Raw genomic sequence first — 25060 nt, forward strand, 5'->3', positions numbered from 1 at the left:
AGGTAACGCAACGAGGTGAATCAAGTTACGTATTACGCTTTCCCTTTTCATCTCTTTTTAGCGTTGACTTTCTCTAGCATACATTTACCCCGAGGCCGAGCAAGAGACGGACCGCTTTCTCCTTTCAGGATCTCTGAGGGACCGCAGACCGCCTCCTCCCTCCGGTGGTCTCCTCCTGGGGTCCCTGGGCGAGATGGAAGCTCTTCATCCCTGCCAGGAGCCACCAAGTAAACTAATGCATTGCCCACCCACCTCCTATTAGGTGCTCCTGACGTTTGTACCTATCAACCTCTGGCTCGCCCAAAGGATGCTGAAGGGCGATTCGATGTCATTTCAAAGGAGGCTTTGAAGTTCTGTCTGCACTGCGCCTTGGTGTGAGTTGTTCTAGGCCTCTTCCAGGGACAGAGTAATGCATCCCACAGCAAGCGCCATCAGGCTGCTCCCTGCCCTGAGGGCCCACGGCACACCTCCCACGCCGAGAGTTGCGGGTCTCTGCGTGCAACTCCCAACCAGAAGAGCAAGGAAGTCATCTCGTACGAAGCCCAGAGCAGCTCAGAAAATCAAGTCATCTTAGAAAACAAAGCAAACATCGAATCCCAGGGCTGTTAAGGGCTGCTCAACACAGGAGACCCTAGACCAGGGATTTTCAAACCTGGCCCTTTTATGATTTGTGGACTTCAACTCCCAGAATTCTCTGGCTGAGGAATTCTGGGAGTTGAAGTCCACAAGTCATAAAAGGGCCAGGTTTGAAGACCCCTGTCTTATATCATCCAGGACAAAGGGATGTCTGACTTCAGGGATGTGATTAAAAAGACAACCAACTTCTTGGCTTAAAATTTAGAATTTTTTTTTTCAAAAAAGAAAAAAAAGGGGGGGCAGTGGAGAAGCAATAAGAATTTGAGAGGGAGAGAAAGAAACTGTTTTGGGTTTTCTAAGTCTCCCAAAGGACTAACAAGAAGCCTCCAATCGCAGATCTAAGGGCTAGAGACGGTGAATATAGAGAAAGATTCAGAAAAATGGTATCTGTTGAGTAAAGTCACCATTTTCAGCTAATACTTGCACTTGTTAATAATTCTATCATCACACATGTACCGGTTGAGCTTCAATGAATTGTTCAATTTGTAAAAAGCGAACAATTTAAAGCAGCCACACATTCAGAGAAGAGAACAAGCACAAACCGTGTAAAATCAAAGGCAAACGAGTAGCAAAAGTTTCAATCGTTTTTTATTCTGCTGTACATCAAGGAGTATCGTCTTTCAGTTCACATGATCAATATTGACAGGTATATTATATAAGATTTTATTCATAAATAATCCACGGTAAAAGAGGGAATATGATATAATTTTATTTAACGTGGTATTTTATATAATAATTTAAGCTTAGAAAGATAAAAAGGATTTTATACATATTAAACACAAAGCACCACTAGCATTACACACACACCATAATGCATTTCAACTCAGATCTTATGTAACTGGTGATGATGGTTTTCAAGGCTTTTTTCTAAAGAGAATCAAATTCCCTTCTAGAAAAAGGCAAGTCGCTTTGCTTCGTGCCAATTGTTAACATTACGAAATAGCATGAAATTTCTCTGCTACTAGATTATCTACAAGCTTAGATTGCCAGTTAGGCTATTTTAAAAAATTGCTGATTTGCCAATGTGCATTGATTTCCACCTCAAACCTTGATGAAGAAATAATGCCCCCGCCCAGTCTGGAGTGGAGTGTACAAGGGCCCAATTTAATCCTTACCCCTCCAGGGCCAAAAGGAGACAGCCAAACTGCATTCCCCCTCTTGCCTCAGTTTCCTTCTGGGACTAGGGGAGTCTAATCTCAAAAAACTGAAAGAGGGCCTTGTTTAGCTTGAAGACGCACCAATTACAGCCAAAAATCAAGTCTCTCTCTGGCTTGTCGATCCTATGGGGTTGGGGGTTTTTTCCTAAAACAAAAAAAAAAATGCTTAAGAAAAGTGGTTGCACCTTTAAAATGAGCACCTTTGCCCGGTGATTTCTTAAGCTTTTTTTTTTAATCGCAAAACTCATCCAGTAGTTATTTTTTCTAGGGCATCCTTGAATATTTATAGAATCACACGCTGGGCTAGGAGAATAATCTGCTCTGATCGGCCACTGAGAGCATCCAGAGCATTTTAACAGTAAATGGAAGAGTCTGAAGTCACCCTTTAAGATTTAAGACTTTCCCAGAGGGAGGGGGGGCTCAGGGTCTGATTCCACCCCCCCACTCAGTAACAGAGAAAGTGAATCCATCTGTTTGGCTGGCAAAACGGTAGTTACAGATTGAAAACTAAGCGTTCGGATGCAGAAATCGGTGGAAAGGGAGGGAAGGTGCACGTTAGTTGCATCCTCCCACCTTTAAAAAAAAAACAAGAAACCTCTGGGCTTTTTGGAGCTTTGAAGGCCTGGATGCAACCCGTTAGGTGAAAGTTTTAAAGAAGCTGCGCCTGTTTCAACAGCAGCCCTCATCAAAATATGGCCAACAGAACATGCTTTACAAGGAAAGGGCCTTGGTTATACTTTAAGGTAGACTGAATAGCATATTCTTTTTTTTACATCTGAACTAGGGCAAAACATCTATAATTTGATTACAAAAGATGAGATACATTCAATTGTCCTGCAAGTATCATCTCACAGTGCCAACCGACCCTGCTCCCTCGTCCATTATCTACGGTTGCCAGTTAACCCAAATAGGAGCCGAGATGAAGGCGAGAAACTCACCTCCACTTCTGCCTCTTATGGAGATGGAGGCAGCCGAGATCAGCCAACCCTGTGCCAAAATAACACTATGAGTTCCGGACAGAAATAAAAAACAATTATTTTCAGAAATAAGGGGAGGGGGAAAGGTTTGTAAATGCGGTTTGCCATATGAAATGTCACACGTTGCATAGCCTGCGTCTGAGGTTTACTACCAGGTGCTACTTCTCAGACTTTATTTCTGTATAGCTCAGGGATGGCCAGGAGCTGAAGTCCACGAGTCATAAAAGAGCCGAGGTTGCCGACCCCTGCCATAGCCGAAAATGAATGCTCACTGAAAAGACGGCCTCTCTTTCCTATTTTAGACCTTCACGCCTCTAAGCCTGTACAACCATTTTGCATTTAAATCCAAGTGATATTTATCCTTACCCCCCAGAAAGATATGTGTGCATGTCTATACACATGTGCAAAGGGCAAAGTACGCCTAATAGTATGTATATTTTACTAACACCAATTTATCAACCCACAAATACAGGAAGTTTATGATTAATCTGCATTGTCCTTTATGTATCATATAGCAAAGTTAAAAAGCTGTGTTATATTGGGATGGACGGCCAATTCATCTAAGCCAGGGCTCCCCAACTCCCAGTCGGTGCCAGAAACCGGCCCGCGCAAACAAGCAAAGCCCCATCCATGGGATGCAGGCAGCAGGTAAAGCCAGGCCCCCACCGGTCCGTGGAAAAGCCTCTCTCCCTGGAGCCGGTCCCCGGTGCCCAAAAGGGGGGGGGGCCTCGCCGGTTCAAGCTGTAAACGGAGGGGGGGGGATGCTGCAGACTGGAATTTTTCCAGCTGTAAGTGGGAGTTCTGGCAATTTCTATGTGCAAAACAAGACGGCCACCGCTTCCGTTAAAAAAAAAAAGATATATATAGGCCATCAGCTACAAAGGTTCTTTGTCAGAGCTACTGATGAAAGCTCCTGAAGTCAAGGTGAAAGAGAACCCAAATGAACGTAGCCGTCTCGTTTAGGACCAACGTGTGACGGGGTTGAAAAGCCAACATCTCTACCTCTATTCGTGACTGAAGGAAGAAAACCCCGTTGCTGGCAAAGGCACTGAAAGTCACCCGAGGGCACAGAAGGGGGCCTGAAAGTCCTCTTCTCCAAGGCCCTCATCCACGGAATCCACACCTTCTCTGAAGTTCACGCTGGTCAGCAACTAAGCATCCCAACTCCGAGATGCAGCCCTTCCTTTCTTCTCTAAAAGATGAACGCGGTTACTAGCGCCATCACGGCCAAAGGGCAGATGAGGTAGCTCCGATCTCCCCTCACCTTGTGTTCTGTTGCCCCTGCAAAATACACATCTACACGTGACTGCAAAAATGACAGTTCCTTACTACGTCGCCAGCCAAGGTTTGGACAAAGGAAAACGGTAGCAACGTGGAGCTGGAACGGAAATGTATCGCGGTGGCTTCCCTCAGCATACACATCAACTTACTGCACACAAGGCGAGCACCAGACTACAGAAATCTTAGTATCTACATTATGAACTTAATCACTGTAGTGCCTCCGGAAGTTGTGTGTGCACACAACTATTTCCAACAGCTGCTTCCAGTCTAAAACCGGCAAGGGATGTTTTAGCTTCAGCGGCGTGGCTTTCCACATCCTCTGCAACGATGCCGAAAGGGCAAGTACACAGATTTGACAGATGTACTTTGTAGCATCAACTAGCCGCTGAAACCTGACCTGTTGTGAAGTGGGGGGGGGGGTAAGAATGCTCAACGTTTTCCTTTTGCCCTCAGTAGCGATTCTCTCTTGAATTCAGAGTAGGCACTTGGAGAGATAGTAGAGTCCTGCTCCCTTTTGCTAATCTGCCACAGGAATAAGCATGCAATAAAAATTACGGTCCATTTTGCATGCCGCGAAAAGGGCATTTATCCCCATGGATTTTTAAGTGGCTATGGAAGGTTTTCACTCTTGATCCAAATTCAGCTGCAAACACACTCGCCACAATGAAACGTGTTTCGAGTCCGCCTAAAAGGAACTTCCGATGTCGCAAGACGCTGCTTCCCATAAAATCAATGCATATCACAACTGAAAGAGGAACGCGAAACTAAACGGGCTAAGTTTGCACCACGCCTGTCAACAGCACTAAGGCAGCAGCAAAAATAGAAAACGGTGACAAATCTACCAACGGTCAGAGTTTGCAATTTTAATTCCTCCAAACTGGGATCTAAAACACGTTTTCTATTCATTCCGATCTCATGTCTGGTAGGCCAAGGGTGTTTCCGTATTGCAACTCAATTAAAGAAAGGCAACGCAAATACTGTTTCTGAGCCAAGCATCATGATTGAAGAGAGAGTTGTTCAAGGCTCAATTAACCAATTTCAACAACAGACTTGGAATCACCTCCCTCCCTCCCTCAGAACAACCTAACCCCAGCCCTCTAAATGTTTTGAAGGGCCGCTTAAGAAAATCTGCAGGGAACCGTCACAGCAGAAGAGGCTGGATCAAAAGCAAAGTCAAACTAAGGAAGATACTTATTAGCAGCCTTTAATTCTTGTGATTATATAGGCCATGTTTATGACGTTTCCAGTATGTTGGATTAGTTATTTCATACCCCAGGTGAAAAATCTCCTAGTTAAATACACCTATTACACAAACAGTGATCTGGTAGATTTTCTTTTTCACAATTTCAAAGCTGCCTCGTAGCCAGCTGATATCTCATCTGTGAACTCTCGGAGTCCAGATGATGTATCGGTGAAACTGGATAAATGGATGAGACTTGAGAGCAAGATTAGTGGGATTACAGAGGGATGAGAGAATTTAAACACTTTTTAAAACTGTGTGTATTGTTAGCCAAATGGTGCAATATATTCTCTTTTTTAGCACTGAGAAATCAACCAAGCCAAAATAAAAATGTTCAAGAGGTTTTTTTTTAAAATATGGATTCAGTGCAATTCTACACGTTAACACAAAATAATTACAAAACTTTCAGAAAACAATTTTCACCTAGATTGAGCCATTTTTGAGTGATTTCAGTGTTGGAGATTTTGTGGTAGAAATTTTCACTTTTCCAAGAAGAAAAATGTTATCTCTGTGACTAGCAAACGTAACATTGTTTTAAATGGAGTAGCGATTCCTTTCACATTGCCAAGCAATTTTTAATTTATATCACAACCAGGAGACTGAATCAACGTACCACACCAGAGAATCAACCATCACTGCAGAAGATGGGCTGATTTCCTAGAAGACCAGAATGGTTTCTATTTCATGGAATGACCACCGGTCTCTGTTTGGACAGAGAAATGTCTCCCTAGGTCCAAAAATTACTTTATCTTTATGATTATTTGGAAAACTACCAGGCTTCTTCATCGCACCACTACTAAGGGCTGACTAAGGTGCCCAAGAGGTCTCCTTCGATTTAACCGCTGAACTTCTGTGGAGGTTAATTCTTCACTTCCGCAGCTTCCTTCTCTCCACTCTCCTTGGCCTTCTCCATGACTTCTAGTTTTTCTTCCTTCTGCAGCAGAGATACGATCTCTGCTACTTGCTTGGTAGAGATATCAATATCCTCCTTGTCAATCAATTCTATCACCTAAGAAAACATTTTAAAAAGTTAGGGTTACGTATGCCACTTGTTTAGGTTTACTTCCTGAGTATTTTTGAAAAACGTGAATAGGAAAGTAAAAAAAAAACAAGCAAGTTTGTTCCTAAATTCAGCCTTACTCAAGCACAAAATAACAGAAAATGAAATCGTTTAAGAACGTCAAAAGGCGTTTCCCAAAGAAACGGGTGCTTCCCATGAATGAATATCGTTGTTTGGGTACGTTATTTCTCTGACAAATACACAGGAGCACCCACTTTTTTCCTTCATCCTTAATGGTAAATATCTCTAGGGATTGAGACCGCGCAGCTGAAGGGGTCCGTGCTGGGGAAAGCCGCACGCCAGAACACATTAAGGAGACACAACTGTCCAAAGACAACTCGGGACACAGCCAAGCACAAGGCGAAACTCAGGCTCGGCCCCACATTCGCTTAGGGAAGCTTCTGCCGGGCCTCCAGGAATACGAAAGCAACGCTCTCGATTCACCGCTGAAATTAGCGCCCGAACAGCTGCTCAGTGGACCCACCTTGACCACGTCATCCAGGTTGATCTTTCCGTCCTTGTTTTCATCCAGCGCTTCGGCCAGCCTGTTCAGTTTGCTTTCGGGTATTTCCTGAAGCTGCTTCAACACGTTAATGAGGTCGTTGATGCTGATGAGGTTCTCCCTAAATGGGAAACGCAACCTGTATATGAAGCAAGCAGTTACTAGCAAGGACCAGGGCGTGCATGCTGAGCCTCTGTAACCCATCTCTGTAGCTCATTCCGGTGGAAATCAGTTATTTGCCACCTAGTTACTTTTTAAAAAAAAAAAATAAATTAAGGAAGAGCCCAAGAGCAACGAAGCCTCTCCAAGACTAGGCATCCTTCAGGAGGCAGCCCACTTCTTGTTCCTTCCCACGGCGACAAAAAACCCCTCCCTTGAATGGACGGCAAGGGTCACTTGCATTACCCATCACTCACCCAAAGTGGGCGCTAGCCTCCCCGCTCAACTGTCCGTCCCCGTCTCTCTCCAGCTCCTGAATGATTCTATCCATCTGCCCAATCATTCGGTTCACTCTTTTGGTCAGCCTCCTGCTGGCTTTGGATTCCTCAACGATGTCTTCTGGCCCACTCTTGGATAATTCCTTGATTTCTTGCAGATCCTAAGGACAAAAGAGAAACCTTTTTACCCCACAGAACTCTGGGTAATAGAGGGGGGAGGGGGAGAGCTGGCGATGGGGGCCATTGCCGGCTTACAGGCAACCCCCTCCAGGCCTGCGGAGGCCACTGGGGGGGGGGCTGCACTGAGGGAAGGTGCCCGACTCTCCCTGTGACCGAGACTCAACCTGGCCCTTTCCCCTGCCTCCCAACCCAGAACCGGCGGCAAGGCCCAGGAGTGGAGGAGACACCCAGGGGATGAACCGAATGGAGCCGGTGGTTCTGGTCCACCCTGCGGTGTGAATCTCCAAGCGCTGAAACACCTGAAGCAGGAGTGTCTCCAACCTTGGCAACTTTAAGCAATCCTGGGAGTTGGAAGTCCACAAGTCTTAAAGTTGCCAAGGCTGAGGACCCCTGACGTAAAGGCGGCTGTGTTTTGAGCAAAAAGGAAACAAGGGCTGCAGTTAAAAGCGACCGAGCACAACCCAGCCGGCGGGGAAGGGCCTCTGTTCCCGTCTGCCAGAGCCGGGAGGCCTCGGAGAGGACCCTCTGAGCAGCAGCACCCATCACGCCGGCACGTTCATTTTCCTTTCCCAACCAAAGCCAGGTCGGGCCTGGATTCCTTCCCTCCCTCCGGCCCTCCCTACCTCGCTGTATTCCTGCACGTCGTCCTTCAGGTCCTCCAGCTCCTCCTTCTCCTTTGTCAGCAACTTCTTTTGTTCCTTCAGTTTGGTGCAAGCATCGCTCAGCATGTCAATCTCTTCTTTTGTTATTTCTTCACCCTAGATAAATGGAAAGGACAAAGGATTTTAAGCCTCGCCTGTCCTCAATATACAAGAGGCTCCGGGAGAGATCCAGGGATCCAAGAGATCTAAGGGTAAATGATGCTGCAGCGAGACACTCTCTCTCTCTGGTTGCCATTCCACGAATTTAACCTGAATCCTCACGGCGGCGCCGTGTCCAGGAAGAGATCGACGTGATTGATGTTGCACTTTTATTTATTTCATAGATTCACTCTGCGTAATATGCAACCATCTTTCCTATCTATGGATATAAAAGAAAGCGCAGAGGTACGAGTGGCCCCAACCGTAGAAATCACCATTCCACGTTCTTCAGAGAATCAAGTGAAAGTAGGCAACTATTCCCAAGGGGTTTCTGGCTGGATTTCCACTGAGGCCTCCCTGATTATTTGGCTCCTCTGGATCTTCTGCCACCAACCTCTGAGCGCCAAAGCACACGACGACTGGGGCGCCTGCACCTGGCGAGTCCCTGGGGGGGGGCTGGGTCCTGGCCCAAGGGGGCTGCCCCTCTGTTGCCAAGCTGAGAACGTGTCCCCTGGGCAGGTCCAGGACAACAGGCCAGGCCCTGAAGAGGAGCCATGGTGCTTTCACCCGCCAGTCCTGAAGACCAGCTTTGCTGGTACAGTCGGGTAGCGTAGCTCTTCTCCACCGCGCCCCCCCCCCACGGGCCTATCCAAGATAAGTTTATGTTATTTGTATCCCAGCTTTATTACTATTATTACGAAAAACTCAAGACGGGTGTTTATCAAATGCTTCCCCCACTCTTTTCTTCACCACCACAATCCTGGGGAGGGGAGCTGGGCCGAGAGGGAGGAACCGGCCCAGTCACCCTGCCTAAGGCGGGACTGGAACTCACCACCTCCGGGCGATTGGCCCAAAGTCACCCAGCCGGCTCTCATGCTTAAGGCGGGACTAGAGCTTGCCACGGCAGCTCCTCCTTTGCAGCCCGGTGCCTTCACCACCCCGGACCAGACCGGCTCTCGGCCACGTTTGGGAGGGTGGCTGTGGTGTGAAGAGGATTCGGCTGAAGGAGCGCTTGGACTAGAGGAAGGAAGGAAGGAAGGAAGGAAGGAAGGAAGGAAGGAAGGAAGGAAGGAAGGAAGGAAGGAAGGGAAGGAAGGAAGGAAGGAAGCTCTTGGCCCAGTTATGTCTCCCTTCCCTGAAGCTGAGCGGTCCAAGGGCAGGTGGAGAATGGTCCCAACCCTTCAAGAGGGAAGCTCTGCGGAGGGACCGGGGACGGCCCACCACCTCCAAGGACACAGGCTGGGCTTCTGCTCCGGGAGCCCTTGGCCTGGGCAGAAGGGAGACCCCAAGAACGGCAGTGCCGACCGACCAGGCGGGGCAGTCCCAGTAGGGGGGGGGGAAAGGGGCAAAAAAGAAAAAACAGAGGGGGGAAAATAGCAACAGCTTAATCAGAGCAGACCGAAGACCAGAAAGGTAAGCGGTTGCTGGCTTATAACCTCTAGAGTCCCCAAAACAATGTTTCAGATTTTTGTGGAAAGGGCAAATGCTCAAGTGAAAGTTAACAAAATTTCTATTTAGGCACAAATATCTTTTAAACCTGGGTAAAGCTGGAATAACTGAACTGTTAATTAAATTCCAAAATAGTAGATAAAACTTATTTTATGCTACGGCTAAATTCACATACCTTCTTGTGCCTTTCCTGCGTCCTTCTGCACTACAACCTTTCACAGACTGAGTTACAAACTGGCTACCTTATGAAGTATGCTACGCTAGGCAGCGCACTATGCAAGACAGGAAAGAGTTATAACAAATTATATGACTTGCTTAGAAACACTGTATCAATTTTATCTACACTGCACGTAAGCACTAATAAAACACTTTACCGAGACAGGCTGACATGAAGCGGAAGCTGTTATTCTCCTTGTACGGCAGTAAATAAAATGGTCTTTGTCCTACTCGTAGTTGGCAGCTATAATACCGTGATCAATTTCATTTTAAGCAGCTTAGCTGAAGAGGTCTTCTTACGGATTTTCCTTATATTGTACGGCAAACTGTATCTTTATCTCACGGCGGTGCCGATGCTCTTATCTTACGTAGTCAAACTTTTATCACCCAAAGGCTGCCCACCCTTACTTTAGGCACTGTAAGCGAAACCTTAAGTGACCAGCAGGGAACGGATTAAGTCAGCCCCAGCCTTCTCTGCATCTCTCGTAATTGGACGCATCGGCTCATCTGGATGGGGCAACCTCCCGATTCCCCTGGCAGAACCGCCTCGCGTCCGTCAAAGGTTTTACCTTCGTGCCTTCCAATACCGGGGCCGTATCTTTCAAAACCTCTGACTGCAGGGCTAAGTTCACTTTGGCCAGTTCTCGTTCGGCAGCAGCATCTACAGAGCCTTGGTTCAGAGCTGAGGAATCCAGATCTACTATCGCCTCCTTCCGGAACACACAGGAAACACAACAATTAGACACGTTTTAAATACCAGGTTACATTTGGAATCGCTAGATGGGTTTTCGATGAAAGCTTTCGGAAGAAGATTTATTTGGCTCTCTCTCTTTAGCCGGTTGGGAGGACTTATAGCCCGCCATTCCTCCAGGAGCTCAGCACGGCACCCGTACCGCTCCCTCCTCAAACCTTACGCCTTATCTACTCACCCTTTCGGCAGCGTGGAGAGTCTCTTTGGCTTTTTCAGCCGCTCCAGAAAGCTTCTCCAACTCTTTCTCGTGATGCTCCTTCCGGATGGCCTCGTCCTCTTGAAGAGTCGCTTCCAGCCTGGCTTTATTGTCGACCTGCTCTCCTTCCACCTCTGCCGCTTTCACCTGAGCCTCTTTTGCCTTTTTTTAATCGGGGGGGGGGGGACGGGACAAAAAGGAAACGCAGAGAGATACAGGACTTTTCCAGAGGATACTTTTTTTCGCTTGCAGACCAAGAAGCTAGTTCTTGCAGCCTGCGCCACAAGAAGCCCAGTCCTCTTTTCACCCAGGGATGCAACGTCTCTTCAACAGGGACCAGCCTGAAGCTCTGAGAAGGCAGCTAACAAGACGGGAAGAGAACAGCCCAGGGGGGGGGGGAAATGCCTGCAGCTCTCCATTATATCAGGGCTCCTCGACCTTGGCAACTTTAAGATCTGCGGACTTCAACTCCCAGAATTCCTCAGCCAGTCAAGCTGTTAAGTGAGTTTTGCCCCATTTTATGACCTTTCTTGTCACAGTTGTTAAGTCAACCACTGCAGTCGTTAAGCTAGTAACACGGTCGTAAAGTCAATCTGGCTTCCCCGTGGACTTTGCTTGTCAAAAGGTTACAAAAGTGGGGTCACCTGACCCCAGGGCACTGCGACCGTCATAAACATGAGTCAATTGCCAAGCATCTGAATTTTGATCACGTGACTAAGGAGAGGCTGCAACGGACATTAAGTGTGAAAAATGGTCCTAAGTCACTTTTTTCAGTGCCACCGTAACTCGTCGCTGAATGACATGTCGTAAGTCAAGGACCAGCTGTATTGGACTGCACCACCTGTCACCTCAAGCCCACAGCCAAGGATGTAAAGAGGCAACATACAAGAGTAGTAAGATAAACGTTGCAAGTATATTATAAAGGTATTGCCTTTCTCAAATTACGGCTACAAATATTCAAATAAAACAAATCTCATTACTCAGTTACTTTAAAAATAAATTTAAATGCCTTGGAGATAAGGACAAGTTGTAGAGGTGATATAAATGAATAGGTTATTCTTCTGTCCCAGCCTAGGTGAGTCCTTGTTATGCTCACAAGGAGAAGCCCCTCTTCCAACAAGCAGGCAAGAAACCGCAAGAAAAACCAAGCCCTTTTATTATTCAGACCTGAGTCAGTGTCCAAGGCAAACAAACACAGTTCAGAGAAACTCGATCCTCAACAGGAATGGTGGCCTTTGGCAACCAGCATCTCCCGCAACTTCCCTTTTATAATTCAGCCAAGGCATGGCTTCCTAATGCCTTCTCCTTTGCCTTTGGAGCCGCCCCATTGCCTTCCTCAGTCCTACTCGCTTCTCTTGTATATGCATTCATGCATCCTGGATTTGTCCCAGCTGTGCTTCATCACTGTCCAACTCAGCCTCCCAGCACAGCTGTGTCTCAACCTGAGCGTGAGTATTATATTTACATTTATATTTATTTGATTTATATACCGCCCTTCTCCCGAAGGACTCAGGGCGGTGTACAGGGCAATAAATACCAAAAGTACAAAATACAAAAATTTAAAAAAATTAAACAATTGTGCCCGATACAATAAATTAGTTAAAATCAATAATTAAAACCCCAAACCCATCAGACCAGGCCGGCTTGTTCGAATAAATAAGTTTTTAGATCACGTCGGGAGGAGCGAAGGTCAGGAGCCATCCAGAGCTCAACCGGTAAACAGTTCCAAAGGTCTAGCGCGCCCACAGAGAACACCCTCCCCCTGAGGGTCACCAGTCGACATTCTCTGACCGGTGGCACCCTAAGGAGGCCCTCTCTGTGGGAGCGCACTGGACGGAGGGAGGTTGACGCCGGCCGCAGGTGCTCCCTTAGGTACTCCGGACCCATGCCATGTAGGGCTTTATAGGTCATCACCAGCACCTTGAATCTCACCCGGAGGGCAACTGGGAGCCAATGCAGCTCACGGAGCAGAGGTGTAACATGGGAGTATCAGGAGACCCCCAACACAACTCGCGCGGCTGCATTCTGCACCAGTTGAAGCCTCCGAGTGGTCCTCAAGGGCAGCCCCATGTAGAGAGCATTGCAGTAGTCTAACCGAGAGGTCACGAGCGCATGAGTGACTGTACGCAAGGCATCCCGGTCCAGATAGGGCTGCAACTGGTGCACCAGGCGAACCTGGGCGAAGGCCCCCCTAGTCACAGTTACTATATGATCTTCTAAGGAAAGCTGTGAATCTAGGAGTAGAGGGGCCAGGCTCGTCAAGACTGTAAGTCTTGGAGCTCCTGAGAGCCTTCCTCTGGCTCTCATGTCACTCCAGGCCCCTCCTCCTCCTCCTCCTCCTCCTGATTCCTCAGACTCAGCTGCCAGATCCGAGGAATCACAAGAGTTATTCAGGTATTGCAGTGGTTCTCAACCTGTGATCCAGGGACCCCTGCAGGCCGCAACGTCGTCCCAGCGGTCCGTGAATGCTTGAAGAAATGTTATAATTTAAATCGGGCTCCGTGGCCGCAAAAAGTATTTAAAGGGGGTCCATGGCGAAGAAAAGGTAGATATCGCATAGAAAAGAGCTTGGGCCAATTGTCTCTGTATGAAGAGACCAATTAATATTACAGCTTGTCCAGCCATATTTTTAGTTCTCAAAGATCTGCTCTGCTAAATCTGAAGACAAGCTGGTCCCTCACGGCAAGTTAAACCTTCAATTTTGTCTTGGTGTCCACGGTAAAGATACATGAACAGTTGTTGGGGGACACCAATCGTCTTTAACAACCAGACTGATTTCCACCGAACAGATAACATGAAAACTTATTCCAAAATGAGCAAAGTATCACCACGAGCTTCCTATGAATTCTAACACAAAAGTCGAAATAAAGGTGTGCATGTGGAACACAGAACAATGTATCCCCCAAATGCGTAAAGTTCCTAATGCTACAAGCACACCAACTGCTTCAAAAGACCACTAATTCATAGAAAAAAGCTGGCCACGTCAAGCAAAGCATACCACGTTCTCGGGGAGTATTTGCAAAGTTGTTTTCAGCTGGTCAGCCGGTGAGAGAGTTTCTGGGAGGTAGAGCGCTCTGGATAATATCAGCAGGGAAGTGGGGATTTCCTGATTCAGGTGCAAGTCTAACCACTGCAATTAAAAGATAAAACATCGTAGGTTTCTGGGGCGATGCAGAGACCCTACTAAAGCAACCATTCCTTTAAAAGGTCTTTTTCAGGTGGAAATTAGATCTTAACTGGCAATTTTGTTTCCAAAGGGGACACAAAAATGGGAGGTTCAGTAATTAAAAAATGAAATAGAGGGACTGTATAATTTGCCTCAGAGCAGCATCTCTTCTTAAAAGAAGGTTTTGGATAGCATAAAGTATTAGCAGTTACAATATACTACATAATACTGAAAATATAATCAGGAAGGCCTGAAATTACCAAGCCCAGGGTACCAAAAACTATGGCATCTAGCTGTTCCACAGATAAAGTTCCAAGTTCTGAAAAAGTATTAAGTTGCTAGGAATATCATGACCTTGATTATTCTATCGTATTTTTATAGATTTCACAAGCGAGGGTTTGTGAAAAGTTGTAGGATGGTAAAATCTCTTTCCAGATTTGGTCAAAGGCTGAGCGTCAAAATACAGATGGGGCTGCCAAGCGAGAGAGACAGCACTAAGGGTACGGCTCTCTCAGTGATTGCTTAAAAATCTGGATGTCTGCAAGGACCAAGCCTTCCCCAGCAGAGGCAGAAACGTCAGGGTTATTCCACCCAGGAAGGAAGGCCTTTGTTTCTCCCCTTCTGGCGTAAAAGGCGTTTGTGCCACCATGTACATACAGGTGTTTGTGCATACAGACACACACACCACATGCAGTGCCCTCCCCTGCTTAGTTCAAAATGTCAAGCTTGAGTTAGAATTGGACCCTGGCAGTTTTTATCAGAGCTTTGCTAGCTCTTGAGCCGGTCTCTCTCACAAAGAATATTCTGAGCGCTTCTGTGCATAATTGTTCCCCTCGGGATCCAGTGTGAGTTTTGGCCTCGTAACAGAAGCCTTTTGATACTCCCAGCTGATCAAGTACCTGCTTCAGCTGATCCTTTAAGCGCTCTTCCGTGACCCCGAGGGCTCTCATGCCCCTCGCTCGGCAGGCTGCTTGTAACTCTTTCACCGTCAGGCTATCCACGCCTTCCTCGGTTATCAGCTAGACGGGAGAAAAGATAAGCATCTACAGCGTGTAGAAGCTCCTTATCCAAAGTGCTCAGAAACAACGGCTGTAATAAATAGCTATATTCATTCATAACAATTCTCCACTTGAGCCCTTCACCCTGCCTGTCTGGCTGGCGTTTCCCAACACAAGACATGGTGATTCTGAAATTAATTACATTTTCTTTTCCACAATAGTTTCTTTAGATAAACCGTAAACAAAAAAGATCCCCTTACTTTATCATCCGCTTTGATAGTTCTCAGCCTCATTAGTAGCTGGAAGCGAAGGAAGTTGTTTGTCCCGATCGACTGAAGTTCTAGAAGTTTGCACAGAGCCACCAGCTGGGGCCTGGTGAGATTGTCCAGGGTCAGCTCGTCTTCAAAGAGTTTAGAAAATCGTAAAATCTCTTCATTACTTGGCCTTTCACCAGTTTCGCGTATCTGAAATTAGAAATCGTGCGCTATAAACACGGTCTCTAGAACTCTTCACTCAGAAAAGCAGGGATTTACCCTAAGAAACGTCAACTATTGCATCAGATGTGTCTATTATTAACATCTGCTTGGAAAACCAATGATAAAATGTAACAAAATAGTTTAAATTTTTAAGACAAATTAAATACCTTTTGAAAGAAGGTGGAGAAATCTTTAGTAGCATTCCCTTTAGCTGCTTTATTTTTTAAGGCAATCTCTTCGATGGTGTCTTGAAGAAATTTAGCCACTTCAAGCTTGACTCTCAGTTCTTTCTTCAACCTCTCTTCCTAATGAGGGGAAAAAAAGCATTTTAATAGAAAGCTGCTCCAGACAGGCATTAAAAATTAATGTCCTATTACGTCTGCTAAGGACACTGTTAAATATTGGACAGAATACAATATTTAGCAACATTCTTATATAAGCTCTTCTAGCCTAGGAACAGCTATTGAAAAACAAGGGCAGCTAAACAAAATAGACTCATTCCCAATTAAGCATGCACGTCTGCAGCTTGCCATAGGGTTATCTAGTGGAGCAGCCACTCTCCAACTGCTTTATCAAGGCATATTTTGAGCCCTCTCGCTAAAAATTAACTTTCCCATTTAGATTTACGGTCCTTCACGTGCACATTTTCCGAAGTCAACTTCCCTCAGTCTACGCTGAAGTGAAAGGCGCTCCAATCCTTTATTCCGTGGCACCCCTTTGAACATTTAATTAAGCAGACGTAAAATGAATACCTGGCTATAGGAGAGAGGGATCCCCCTTCCACTAGCAGGAGGGGTCTGAAGCACTTGGGGTCACCTGCTCAGGTGTGCAGGTCAGTGGGTATTTTAACCAGGGATACCCTCACTCTACAGACTGTTCTACAAGCGTGTCTCAACGTAACTGTCACCTTCTTAGACTTTGTCTCAAATGTTGAAGGAAGCATGTTGGGGAACAACTTCACAGCTACGGGAAGCAAGAATTCCATGAAAGGAACGACGACGAAGACGAGAAAAGGGACCAGGCGGAAGAGGTCAGCGCAGATCCGAAGGAACTGCAAACAAAAACAAGTTTCCGCTTATCGCAAGAGGAGAACGAAAACAGTCCACAGCCTCACTCCGAGCATTTTTTTAAAAAAAATAATAAAAAGACTGAAGGTGGTATTATCCTGTGGCCGACTGACCGTATCTTTTTTTGGAGCTTTAATTATAAAACAAAGCTCCACGTGATCAATCCGATCGATCTTATTTCTTTGATATCCTTCCTGCTTTCAACAGAGAGAAAAACAGTCTTGACAAACTTGTCCTTTACTGCAAAGGAAGCTGCAATCTCACACAGGGCCAACTGCAGGCTTCTCTCTCAGCAGAGCCGGCATAAACGGCACCATTAACTATAATCATCACGGAGTAAAAGGGGGCCTCACATCCACTGAGGGCTGAAATTGTCTCTGCATTAGAGAGAAATTGTAGGCCGTGCCGTGCCAGGGTCATGTATTACTGTGCTCCACTTACGTTCACGCCACAGCCGCACTTCTCGTTAAAAAACACATTTTTCTTTGCAGTTTTCTAATCTGACATAAATTGGGCTAGTTTTTAGGCTTTTGCAAAAAAAAATATGAAATAACGAGGATCTATTATTATGTTTACAAGCATGATGGTAAAATCTATACAGGCAGTCCTCGACTTACAACCACAGTTGGCACAATTTCTATTGCTAAGCAAAGTGGTTACTAATCACACCCAACCTTTTGGCCACGGTTGTTCAGTGACTCCTGTGGTCATTAAACGAATCACGCTTCCCCCCACTGCCTTTGCCTCTCGGAAGCTGTCCGGGAAGGTGCAAATGGCGATCGCGGGACCCTGGTGCGCGGCAACCGTTGTCAATGCGTGCCAGGTGCCAAGTTTGCGGCTTTTTTATCATGTGACCAGGGGGCTGCTCAGGGGTTGTAAGCGCGAGGACCGGCCGTCACTTTTTCCAGTGGCGTTGTAACTTCCGCTGTAAGTGGAGGACTGCGTGTGCTGGTATAACGTTTCAACCTGTGTTGCTGAATTATTCAAATCTGGTCCTGCCTTCTACCCTCCCTACTCTACCTTGCACTTTATATACACACACTGAATAAAGATGTTCTACAGGTTTTGTGTGTGTGCGCACACACACACAAATTTCTTTCTGAAATATTACTCCACGTTTAATTTCTTTACTTCTGATGTTTCATTTGTTCAAGACAAGAACTGAACACCTAAGGTTACTTAAACATTAAAATTCCTACAATTGTTTGTTAATAATATTCAGTTCAGTTGAATTCCAAGCCCAAGAAGAGCAGTGTGTGTCACGCACCTGTCTGCGTTCCCGGCGGGTCATGGAGCTGCCGTGAAGGATCTGCCAGAGCATCCTGGCCGCAATTTTGGAATCGATCCACAAGAGCCGAAAGCCGTGGTAATAGTGCTTCACCTCATCAATGACCCTCTGCCCAATAGATTTCTTAACTACGGCTTCTTCTACGGTTGGACTGTACACAGGGCCTCCTTCTTCCAACTTCTTACTTTTGTCTTTAAGAGACTTCAGCGATTTTTCTATGACAGAGTCATCGTTTCTGGACGCTGAAGAGTGCCACTTCCTTACTGTAACCCAACAAGGTCCCGGGACGCCTCTGTCGGGAGACCGCCACCAGGGGTCAAGCGATCTCAGGGCTACCCCCTGCCTTTCCTCCGGTCCTTTTGTCCAAGCGTAGCCATCATTTGTACAATAAACATAAGGTGAGATATTGGTGCAATATTTAAAATGGGCAGGCCTGTGAGAGAGAAAAAAGTGGACTTTAACAATAATAGCGTGTGATATACTTTTCATCCCATTTATTTCTACAATGACCATAAACTACGTTGGCCCACCCAAGCCAACTGACTGAGAAGCTTCCCTTTGTTCTCCACAAGCTGAAGTGCCTTTTTCCCCCTGCTAGGAGATTCACGTCCTGGGAAAATATCCGGGAGCGGAGAAAGAACGGATGGGCTCTTTGCAGATCATCTGACAAAATGGCTCTGTGATATTCTGATCAGCAAGTTAGGTAAATGTGCACCGCCAAAATAAGTGGGTACAAAATGTTTGTCGGAGAGTGGAGTTCAATGAATTGTGAAGCACAGTTCGACGCATGTATTAGTGGCTTGGCTGAAGAGGGGAAGGATTAGGAGATTATTTATTATTTATTATTTAAATTTATATACCGCCCTATTCCCGTAGGACTCAGGGCGGTTTACAGGGAGAATTAAAATACATAGCATACAAAAATTAAAAGCAGTTAAAAATTATAATTAAATTACAGTCCCTGAAATTAAACTAAAACCCAATTATGTTCAGGCAGAAGCTACAGAGTTCGGCTGCTGAGGGTGCCCCAGTTTATACCTTTGCCCTGCAATCCCCTGACTAGGCTTGGCAGCCTAAGTCCAAATCTGTGATGATTCATTCGTATAAAGCGTGCGTATAATTAGATGTTCCTAGGCATAAACACTGCTGCAGCACGCCCGAGCCTGTGAAAGCACGGAGCACTATGACAACGGGGAAAAAATGAAGAGCTGAAAGAGGAAATGCTTCAGTGCTGGACGCTCCGAGTTTGCTGCTCAAACTGTCAGCCAGCAAAGGAAGAGGCTTCACCAAAACCCTTAAGAAAAAGTGTTTAATAAACAGGCCGGGGTGAAGGGAGCCCGTTACTGTTAGCAGAGATGGTTTGGGAGTAGCCAGGAGAGAAAGGAGACTGATGTTGACCAGGCTTGTCTGCCAAAAAGGGGAGACAAGGAAAACCCAAAATTTCTGACCAACGAAAGAAAAAAAGAGAGAGAGAGAGAGAAAATGTTTTCCATCTAGAAAAGAGCGGCTGGAGTCATGCAGGCCACGAAAGAGAGAGCAGAAAGGATCCCTGAAGGGGTTCCAGGCAGCTCACAGCCCCCCCCCCGCATCCCCTCCCCCCCCCCCCCCCCCCGGTCAAGCAAAGAAGAGTTGAAAGGCTAAGCAGAGCCATGCCGGCTCAGAGCCGTTGCTCAGCAGGCGAGAGATTTTGCCATCTTTTCACGGGTTCTTCAGTGCGTGACTCAATTCTTTCCTGGCATTTTCTCCCATGTGTTGGAAGGACATTACTGGAATCTCCCACCAATCTCTAATTGCCTCTTATGAGGCTACGGAAAACAAAAATAATAATTTGAGGGCTGGCGTTAGGTTGTTTTTTTTTTAATAAGAGCACGGTGGGACGTGGCTTTTGTGGCAGCTGCTGTGCCGGTGGGGGGGGGGAGGGAGAGAGAGAGAATTTGGGAGGAGGAGATCAGGCACAGGGAGTCCTCAACTTACAAGTTCGTTTAGTGACCATTCAAAGTTATGACAACACTGAAAAATGTGACTAGTGACCATTTTTCATCATTACGACCTTTGCAACATGGTCGTGGTCACGTGATTAAAATTCGGATGCTCGGCAACTGGTTCACATTTATGACGGTCGCTGTGTCCCTGGGGTCACGTGTGATCCCCTTGTGAGACCTCCTGACAAGCAAAGTCCACGGGGGAAGCCAGATTCACTTAACAACATATCAACTGCAGTGATCCACTTAACAACTGTGGCAAGAAAGGTCGTAAATAAGGGCAAAATCCACTTCCTTAATAACAGAAATTTGGGGCTCAAATGTCGCCATAAGTCAAGGACTTATGCTGTTTGGCCTTTGCTGTCACACAGCAAAATAAACACAAAACACCCCAGACTGACTGACTCTGGGGAAAAATTCACAGGCAGGAGCCCCCATAACTGTAAAAGAACCCATGGTCCCCTTATGACTGTGCTGAAAGCTTGGGAAAGAATTTTTCTAATATAATTTATACACAATTCATTTCATTAAATAACTAGGTGACTTACATTTGATGTACGGGCAGAAAGGCAGCATATAAATATGGGCATTTTTAAATTTGTGTGTGCAAAAGTCTATTACTTCAGTATTACTCCTAGCTTCTAAGTCAGATAATTTCCATGAAAGAAACCTAATTCTATGGACATCCTTCTCCTCTAGTAGAGAAAAAAAATGATGTATTTTTTTCTGTGATAGTAAGCTATTCTCTACGCTGATAACCATTCATAAACCAGAGTACTCCCAACAGCTTATCTAGAATTATTTTTCTTTGAACAAAACTCTTTAAAAAATATTCTTAAAAGCATACTTGCAAATTAAAACACGTAAACCTTACAGAATAATTGTTCTAATACCAATTCATTTTAGCTTGCTGAATGTTAACAACATTCAATATGAACCTCTTCCTTCTGTGTATTGGTTTTATCATATGATATTTCAGTTACTTATAGACACCATAAGCAGGATAAACAAGTGATAATTATGTCCACCCTTCCTATCTTCAAAGAGAGGGAAAATCAGCTTGTCACTCTCAGATACTATTGGTATTAGACAACGCACCAATAATCTCTTAGGCCACCAATAACTCTGTAGTAGGCCATGTGGCTACAGATGATGAGTGTCTGAAGTCATAAATATCTAGAGGACCGCACTTTCATTTTCTGTCTTCATAATGGCAACATTACTTTGCCATTTCTTTTCTGGATTGGATTTTTGGAAACACATTTCAAAATTATTCTGCTTCTTGCTTTGCACTGCACATTAGAAATACTTAAAAGGGCAACAACTTTACTGTTCAAATTTAAGCCTGTCTGTACTAAGCCAAAACAGAGTAACAGCCTTAAGACAAGATATCTTATTTACTCAAAATATGTCCACACCTCTTAGGAAAAGATAAGCAAAATCCTGTGCAGTGCCTAGCTTCTCACCGTATCAACCTAATTTGAAATCCAGCTGAGACCCATCCTGCAAAGTTCCTCCTCTGGAATGAATGTGGACACATCTCACTTTTCTATGTGAGCACATGAACATACGCATCTCCAAACAAACTTGCCAGAAGTTATATTCCACCAAAGGGGAATCAAAATCCTCTAATTGGGATTATCTCTTCCATGTTAATAACAAACACTGTCAACATAGGTATACCCCATTCATTATCCAACACAAACAATAAAATAAAATAATGGGAGAGAGATGAAATAGTGAAAGGGAAGGATCCATTGAGAAGAGAAGAAACAAAACTGGATGAATATGGGAAGTTGTAACTGAACAGGAATGGAGAAGAAATTGAACAGAAAGACTTATTTTGGCACCGTGAAAAGATAAAAGAACCACACGAGCATCATCTCCTATCGAAGGCTAAACTTTAAGCTACACCTCAAAGAATGTTTCAGTCTTCGGTGATTATTTATTTCTTCAAACATGTATATATACCGCCTATTATAAGACACAGGTACTTTTCAGAAGATTCCTCCATTATGTAAACTGTCAAAATAAGCAGGTTACCAGTAATAATTGTGTTACAAAGCTATATACTTACAGGTCTTTTATTAGCCTCATGGAGGAACAGTTAAGACAAGCAAGGTTCTCCAAATGACCTACAAGTAGAAGAAAAGCAGTCTTGTGTAGGCAGGCCAGAAATAGATAAGAACACTTTACTTGTGCCAGTCTGGTATCAAAATAACTTTGTTCACAAACACATTCAATACGTCAGGAAGAAATAATACCATAGTTCAGATCAAGCGCGAGATCCTGCAATGGGTTTTGTTAGAGCTCGCATGACAAGAGATTACAGGCAGTCCTTGACTTACAACCACGATCGAGCCCAAAATTTTTGTTGCTAAGAATTTTGCCCCATTTTACAACTTTTCCTGCTGCAGTTATTAAGTGAAGCACTGCAGTTGTTAAGTGAATCCGACATCTGCTTTGCTTGTCTAAAAGTCATATGAGCCAGTTGCCAGGCGCCCAAATTTTGATCATGTGACCATGGTCGTAAGTATGAATAAAGGTCGTAAGTCAACTTTTTTGAGTGTCATTGTAACTTCGGTCATTAAACGAACTGTTGTAAGACGAGGACTACCTGCACTTAAACTATAAAAATTCAGAGCTGAGCCTGACGAATTCTTTCCTGGGCACGACGGGCGCCTGAGCCCTGTTGGTTTCTCCCAATGGCACCCTGGGCAGAAGGTTATTAACCCTAAAACTTACGGGCATTATATAAACCGCAACTGCTCCAAAGGTCTCACAGAACTAGAAAATCTTTCCCTGAAAAAGAGGGAGCATGAAAAACACAAAGGTGGTGCTTGGAAGTCCCGGGCATTAAAACTGTAAGCCCCGAGACTAAAACTGCGCCTCTGATGGGGAAAGGATAAGTCACGGTGGTGCGATCTGCAGAGTTATTTTTTTCTGCCAGGCAAACAAGCTGGTGATTCGCCTTAGGATATTTATTTTTTCCCCTGTTTATAATTCCTGTGCAAGTAGGCATTTACTCTTATACTTTCTTTTTCTGAAATATTCAGCATGTACATTTAGCGACTGTTGGAAGTGACGACATCGCTGAAAAATGGGACTTATGACCGTTCCTTCTCAGTGACGACCTTTACAGCATCCCCAGGATCATGAGATCAAAATTCAGATGCTTGGCAGCTGGTTCGTACTTATGACGGTTGCGGTATCCTGGGGTCACACAATCCCCCCTTTGCGACCTCCTGACCAGCAAAGGCAACGGGGAAGCAGATGCACTTAACGGCCGTGCTACTAACTTATCCACTGCAGTGATTCACCTAAGAACCGTGGCAAGAAGGGTCGTAAAGCGAGGTAAAGCTCACTTAACAAATGTCTCACTCGGCCACAGAAATTTTTTGGGCTCCGTCGCGGTCGTAAGTTGGGGACCGCCTGTCCTGCCCTGAACACAAAAGAGGCAAGCCTCAAGTCTCTGGGAGAAAAGCGGAAAGGCTCCAGCCCGGCTCCTTCTTCTCTGCCTCCCCCCGAGGGGGGGGGGCAACGGACAGGCTTTTTTTTGGGGGGGGGTGTCCCGAGAGCCTCCCCGATTCTGAAGGCGGCGCCAGGGCTCCTCCCGGGGGAAAGCCAGGCCGCCTTCAGGGCTTCCCCCCCCCGCCCGGCTGCCTCCCAGGGGCCCGCCTGGTTCCCCCCCCCCCCCCGCCAGGCCCTTGCCGGGCCCTTCTGGCTTCGGGCGCGTCTCCCGGCAGGCAGGCAGGCAGGCAGGCCCGGATAAGCCTCTCAGGGAGGCCTCCGGGGCCTTCCCGGCGCTCCTCGTCCCGGCAGGCGGGGGTGACCTGAGGACACCCGGGCACGTCCCAGACAGCGCCCCGGCCGGGGAGGGCAGAGCTCCGCTTCGCCTCTCCCGGCCGGGCCTCCCGCGCCCACGGAGCCGCCTCCCCTGCTCCCCGCCCGGCTCCCCGCGCCCTCCTGCTCCTCCCGCGGGCCTTCTCACCTGGCCCGGCGGCCTCTGCGCTGCCCGGCCGGGGGAGGCCCGGCGCCCTCCGCGCGCAGCGCCTCAGCAGCACGAACGCCGCCATGCCTGGGCCTGCCAGCCGGTCTGCGCCTGGGCGGGGGCGGAAGTGGCCGCGGGGCACGCCGGGAGGTGGAGTCTTCCGGCCGGGGGGGGCCACGTGCTGCGCCGCGTCTCCTCGGAGAGCGGAGGAAAAAAAAAGGCGGCGGCGCTTCCGGGCGGCGCTCGGAGGAGTCTCTGCCCTGCCAAGGGGAGGGGGAGGGGCAGGGTCCAGAAAGGGTCCCCGGAGGTCCTCTAGCCCGGCCCCCTGCGCGAGCCAGGAGGCCCCCGCGCCACCGCAGACCGGTCTCGTCCGGAAAAGCTCCGGGGCTTTGACGCCGTCTGTTCCACCAATGTGATACGCCCGTGTGTGCGTGCACAACCACCCTGGGGAACCCTGCTTTGAACGAACGGTCGCAAGTCGGGGACTACCTGCATAAATATGAACAGAATCACAGTTGGAAGGGACCTCGGAGGTCCTCTAGTCCAACCCTCTGCTCAAGGCAGGAGACCCTATTCCATTCCGGACAAATGGATATCCAGTTTCTGCTTAAAAACCTCCAAAAACCCACGGTTTCTGGTGGCAAGCAGTTCCACTGATCGATTGCTATCGTTATCAGGAAACTCCTCCTTAATTCCAGGTTGCTTCTCTCCCTGATTAGCTTCCATCCCTTGCTTCTTGTCCTGCCTTCGGGCGCTTTGGAAAAGAAGTTGAGCCCCACTTCTCTTCGTGGCAGCCCCTCAAAGCTCTCATGTCATCCCTGGTCCTTCTTTTCACTAGACTAGCCATACCCAATTACTGCAACCGTTCTTCGTATCTTTTAGTCTCCAGGCTCTTTAATCATTTTAGTTGCTCTTCTCTGCACTTTTTACAAAATCTCAACATCTTTTTTGTAATGTGGTGACCAAAACTGGCTGCAGTATTCCAGGTGTGGCCTTGCTAAGACTTTCTGGATGACCTCGCCAGGGATCGCTGCCTTGGAAGAGTGAGGAAGATTCTCAGGGACGACTCACACCCTGGACGGTATCTCTTTACTCTCCTACCATCCGGTAGGAGATACAGGAGTATAACCAGCCGCACCAACAGGCTGAAAAACAGCTTTTATCCGTGGGCTGTTAGGCCTTTGAATGGGAAATATTTTTTATAAACTTT

The 25060-nt window shown here is 46.6% G+C and overlaps 1 protein-coding gene across 2 annotated transcripts; it reads right to left on the bottom strand.

The window, feature by feature from the left end:
• Positions 1–1207: 1207 nt before the first annotated feature.
• LETM1 (leucine zipper and EF-hand containing transmembrane protein 1) lies at positions 1208–23954 on the bottom strand. Of its 2 annotated transcripts, none has more exons than XM_081326884.1 (14): positions 23851–23954; positions 21937–21994; positions 17857–18310; positions 16430–16573; positions 15690–15827; positions 15307–15510; positions 14948–15067; positions 13881–14012; positions 10865–11044; positions 10505–10645; positions 8094–8228; positions 7270–7451; positions 6836–6974; positions 1208–6300 (listed from the first exon to the last, which is right to left on the bottom strand). In XM_081326884.1, the coding sequence occupies exons 1-14, from the start codon at positions 23933–23935 to the stop codon at positions 6151–6153; spliced, it is 2262 nt and encodes a 753-aa protein (XP_081183010.1). In that variant the 5' UTR covers positions 23936–23954; the 3' UTR covers positions 1208–6150. The 2 variants fall into 2 exon arrangements, with proteins under 2 accessions (XP_081183010.1, XP_081183009.1); XM_081326883.1 differs by having other exon boundaries at positions 6836–6992.
• Positions 23955–25060: the final 1106 nt, after the last annotated feature.

Source organism: Vipera berus (assembly GCF_964194415.1).
Source record: "Vipera berus genome assembly, chromosome: 4".
Lineage (NCBI taxonomy): Eukaryota > Metazoa > Chordata > Lepidosauria > Squamata > Viperidae > Vipera > Vipera berus.

What these genes read in the sequence shown, in the direction of transcription:
- LETM1 (XM_081326883.1), bottom strand. Translation starts at nt 23,935, where the DNA reads ATGGCGGCGTTCGTGCTGCTGAGGCGCTGCGCGCGGAGGGCGCCGGGC. An exon ending in ATGAGGCTAATAAAAGACCT is followed by an intron (nt 18,311 to 21,936) that starts GTAAGTATATAG and finishes TCTCTCTCACAG; the next exon opens with GCCTGCCCATTTTAAATATT. An exon ending in CCCGCCGGGAACGCAGACAG is followed by an intron (nt 16,574 to 17,856) that starts GTGCGTGACACA and finishes TTTTGTTTGCAG; the next exon opens with TTCCTTCGGATCTGCGCTGA.